General features: G+C 50.2%; 1 protein-coding gene across 7 annotated transcripts in view; it reads right to left on the bottom strand.

Moving 5' to 3' along the window:
- The window catches only part of col14a1b (collagen, type XIV, alpha 1b), a 31,083-nt gene that overhangs the window by 23,568 nt on the left and 2,515 nt on the right, over positions 1-5,000 (bottom strand). For 4 of the 7 annotated variants that reach the window (XM_073931252.1, XM_073931253.1, XM_073931249.1 and 1 more), the window contains exons 3-4: positions 4,858-4,998; positions 3,002-3,079 (exon numbers count right to left, since the gene is read on the bottom strand). The exons of 2 other annotated variants lie outside the window; for them this stretch is intronic. In XM_073931252.1, the coding sequence (XP_073787353.1) occupies positions 3,002-3,079; positions 4,858-4,998 (219 nt within the window). The remainder of the gene's footprint in view (positions 1-3,001; positions 3,080-4,857; positions 4,999-5,000) is intronic. One more of the 7 variants, XM_073931251.1, reaches the window with a different exon arrangement.

Here is a 5,000-nt window from a genome sequence, read left to right as displayed (position 1 = left end):
CACACACACTATTACACATATGTATACAAAAACACACAAGCATAAGAACACACACATGTTCTTGTGGTTGCAGGATACATAGATCCACATGACACACACTCACTCACTCACACACACACACACACACACACACCTGCAGAGCCGTGGGCCACAGAGACTCAGGCAGAGATGGATTATTGTGCGAGTGCAGACATGCAGAGAATCTGAGCTGTGCATGAGGAGCAGATACTGACGGAGAACAGACACAGTTACACACACATACACACACACACACACTAACACAGCGGCGCTGAGGGCTTACACACAGAACACACTCCTCACACTCTTATCACCGCCTCATACCGCACTCGAACCCAAACCTGCAGAAACACAGATGGAGAGCAGACAGCGGCTGGAGATTTACAGACCTGTTCCTCTCTCAGCGGATCAAGCCTATAATCACACTCCTTATAAAGCACGCACGCACACACTCACACACACACACACACACACACGCCGTCACTTTCACCATAATGTCACGTTTCAGAGCCAGAGCCTTCCAAACCTCTGTTTAAGCTGGAAACTAAATACAGCAGCAGAGGATTACAGGCCTGCTTATAGAAACACACACACACACACACACACACACACACACACACTCACAGAGAGACTGCAGCCGCTACACAACTGAGCCATGTCACAGCTCACACATACTGACACTAATAACACAACAAACACAACTCACACCAATAACACACCCGACACTGTAACACACACCCGACACTGTAACACACACCTGACACTGTAACACACACCTGACACTGTAACACACCTGACACTGTAACACACACCCGACACTGTAACACACACCCGACACTGTAACACACACCTGACACTGTAACACACACCTGACACTGTAACACACACCTGACACTGTAACACACACCTGACACTGTAACACACACCTGACACTGTAACACACACCTGACACTGTAACACACACCTGACACTGTAACACACACCTGACACTGTAACACACACCCGACACTGTAACACACCTGACACTGTAACACACCTGACACTGTAACACACACCTGACAGTGTAACACACACCTGACACTGTAACACACCTGACACTGTAACACACACCTGACACTGTAACACACACTCAGGTCTCAGCAGTGTTGTGCAGAGATGTTCTGTCTGTAGGGCACTGCAGTTTTGGGTTTCTCCCCTGAACAGTCTGACGGTGCTCCTGAGCTCCTCTTCTGGTCAGTGATGCGGTGTGCATTACTGCTGTGTTCCTCTTCCTGGGTCTGATCTCCTCTAGCAGGGGTTTCAGCTGTGTTATAGAGCAGCTCTGCGGTTAACAGCGGTCACCTGCTGAATACCTGACTGAGCAGTGAGAGGATCTGAACAGGACTAAATCATGCACACTGAGTAAAGCGCTTCACCTGCCTTCACTAATGTGTCAATCACGTCCCGAAAGAGGAATAACCCGACTGTATGAGCGAGCGCAGAGCTCCTGCAGCAGCGTCTCCTCCTCAGTAACTGCAGTAGTTCAGTGGAGGTGATGATGTACCTGGAGAAGGTGAGCTGCTGTCATCATGTGTTCAGCTGGAGGTGGGCTGCGGGTGTGGAGCTCTGCATCAGTGTGGTGTTTCTCACAGCTGTCAGAGTTTCACCTCCACATCATCGACACTGATCAACTGCCCACTTCTGTTCCTCCATCAGTTCAAGATAACGGGAGTCACTACAGAAACGGCAGTCTCCGGCCGGCCGCGGCTTCTGTTTCTGAATGTCTGTAGTAATGATGGCGGAGATTCACCAATCCAGCGTCTGGTTTAATCGAATCTTCTAAATGAACCGGTCGAGTTGCTGTGAAACGGTTTGCGTCTTCAGTACTATCATGATAAACCCATATCCTGAGTTATTCAGTCACTAGAACAGTACACGGACTCATCTGCGCTGAAGAACACACCTGATGATGATGATGATGATGATGATGATGATGATGATGATGATGAGTGGAGCCGACTGTCTGTTCTCTCGCAGTGCGCTCTCTCATTGAGTGTGTGATTCGCCTGACTGAGCTCACGGTTATTCCACAGCATATTTAGCCATGAGGCAGAGTAAACACACACTCAAATAATGAGCTCGTGTGTAGCTGATGCGCTACAGAAGAGGAATATCACACACACACACACACACACACACACACACACACACACACACACACACACACACACTACTGACAACCCCATACTCTCACTAACACAACTGGCACAGCCATCATATGGAACACACACACACACACTCACACACACACATACACACACACACACACACGCCATCATCTTACCACACACACACACCCTTTTTAAAATACTTGAGTTGTTTACGAGCGGCGTCTCTCTAAATGAAGCCTGGCTGAGACCCAAATGGGTTTCAGTGAAGAAATAAAGCTTTATGAGGGAGTCTGACTGATTTACGAGGACGATCGCTGAACGACCCGCAACACACGACACACTGCAGAACTGCTGCTGCACAACACATGAAGACATGGAGCTGTCAAACCTGGCAGAAACACACACACATGCAAACACACTCTCTCACACACACACACACACACACACTGCCGCTCCCTCATCTGCACTTGTGTGTCCGTGTTCCTGATGCTGCCATGCTGACCTGCGTCTGCGTCAGATGAAATCAGCAGTAATTCTGCATTTCTCCTGCTCCACCACAGCGCTCACCAATCTCGGTTCTGGAGGTCCGGTGCCCTGCAGGGTTCAGCTCCATCTGGCCTCAGCACGCCTGCCTGGGTGTTTCAGTTCACCCAGTAAGAGCTCGATCAGCTGTTCAGGTGTGTGTGATCAGGGTTGGAGCTAAACCTGCAGGACACCGGCCCTCCAGGAACAAGTGTGGTGACCCGCTCTCTCAGATCTCAGAGTGTTTCAGTGCTGGTCTGCAGTGTTGGGATGGCGGAGCGGCGCTTTACTCTGGTGAATCTCCATCTTACCGTCTGAGATCTCGGTGTCCTGATCAGCGCTGGAGTCCTGCTGCTGTACTGAGCCGACAGCACTCACCTGCTGAGATGCTGACACACACACACACACACACACACACAGACACACACACACACACACACACACACACACACACACACACACAGACACACACACACACACACACACACACACACACACACAGACACACACACACACACACACACACACACACACACACAGAGGTTTAACATCTTTAATTCAGTATGTTTGTGTCATCATTCAATACATCTGAAATACACTGCAGGATTATAATAAATAATCTGTGTATGATGACCCAGATATACTGAGCGGTGCCAAACCCAAACCCTGTTCTTTAAAATCTTCAGCACACAACACACAAACTAATACACCCGCACATCAGAACCAGCTGGCTCAGTGTGGAGAACACGAGGAGGAGGAGGAGGAGGAGGAGGTGGAGGAGGAGGTGGAGGTTTCTAAATGCACACTACAGCAGACTTTACTCAGGATCATTACTGCTTTTTAAATACCCGCATTATTAAACTGCTGCGTCAGTGAAGCGTTCCCCCTCTGCAATGCTGCCGCTCCGGTTCTCAACACTTGAAGGCGTGTAGGGACTGAAGACAGCAGTGCTGAAGTGTTTCAGGGGGATTCTGCCCCGTTCTTCCTGCAAACAAGTCTTAAAGTGAGCAACAGTACGGGCTCTTCCCTGCGTCATTCTGAGCACCGACACAACCCCAGACCAGGACAGAGCCGGGCTGCTGGACCTGCTGCTGGTGTCAGTCTGGATGATCCTCTTCTTCTTTGGTCTGGAGCACACGGCGTCCATTTCTCCCAGAAACACCTGAAACACTGCTTCATCTGAGCGCAGGACACGTCTCCACCGTGTGATGCTCCATCCCGGACGCCCAGAGCAGCGCTTGTGGACACTGTTAACATAGGGCTTCCTCTTGGCACAGTGCAGTGTCGGCTGGTGTTTGTGGATGTGACTCTGTATTGTGGAGCTTGACATGTTTGAGTCCTGAACCCATGTGCTGATCTGCTTATAGATGAATGAGGACTCTTGATGCAGCGCCCCCTGAGGGGTCGGAGGTCACGCTTGTTCAGCTCAGGCTTGCGCTCTTGTCCTTTACGCACTGAAACTCCTCCAGACTCCTTCAGTCTTTAATGCTGTTCTGCACTGTTGAAGGGGAAATCTCCACATGTCTTCCTCTCTCTCTCTCTGAGGAGCATTGTGTTCACACACTTCACTCATTTCCTCTCCTATCTGTGCTCAAACTGGAGATCCTCGACCCATCTCTGCTCCTACAGCACTAGAGCTTTCCTGATGAGCAGATCACCATCACCTGTGGACATCACCTGTGGACATCACCTGTGGACATCACCTGTGGACATCACATCTCATTCAGCAGATCACCTGATCACTGCTGTCTCTGCAGTGTGTTGAGCTCTGACTGACAGCAGAGGATGGAGATTCACTGAGCTGAAGATGAGCAGCTCAACAGCAGATCATGTGTGTTCATATCGTCTGATCTAACCCGAGTCAGAGTCCGTCTGAGTTCACTGCTCTCCTCTGCATCAGTGTTTTCAGTGCTGTGCAACCGTGTCTGATCTGGAGTTGTGGAAATATTGACAGAGCCGGGTCGACATCGTATAACCGCTGCATGCTGCGTGCCCTGAGCAGTGCAGGCCCCTGTTACTGTCACCACACACACACACACACACACACACACACACACACACACACACACACACACACACACACACACACACACACACACACACACACACACACACACACACACACACACACACACACACACACACACACTCTCTCTATCTCTCTCACCGGTGTATGTGCCCAGCAGGGCTTTACTGCGCTCGGCTCCTCTGACCGCCGTGATGTTCACTCTGTATTCTCTACTGCGGTTGAAGTTCTGGATGACGGCGCTGTTCTCAGAGTTACTGATCAGCAGCTCACGCTCATCTCCT

The sequence above is a fragment of the Danio rerio genome, chromosome 19, assembly GCF_049306965.1.
Source record: "Danio rerio strain Tuebingen ecotype United States chromosome 19, GRCz12tu, whole genome shotgun sequence".
Lineage (NCBI taxonomy): Eukaryota > Metazoa > Chordata > Actinopteri > Cypriniformes > Danionidae > Danio > Danio rerio.
This window is presented reverse-complemented; position numbering and strand designations above follow the sequence as displayed.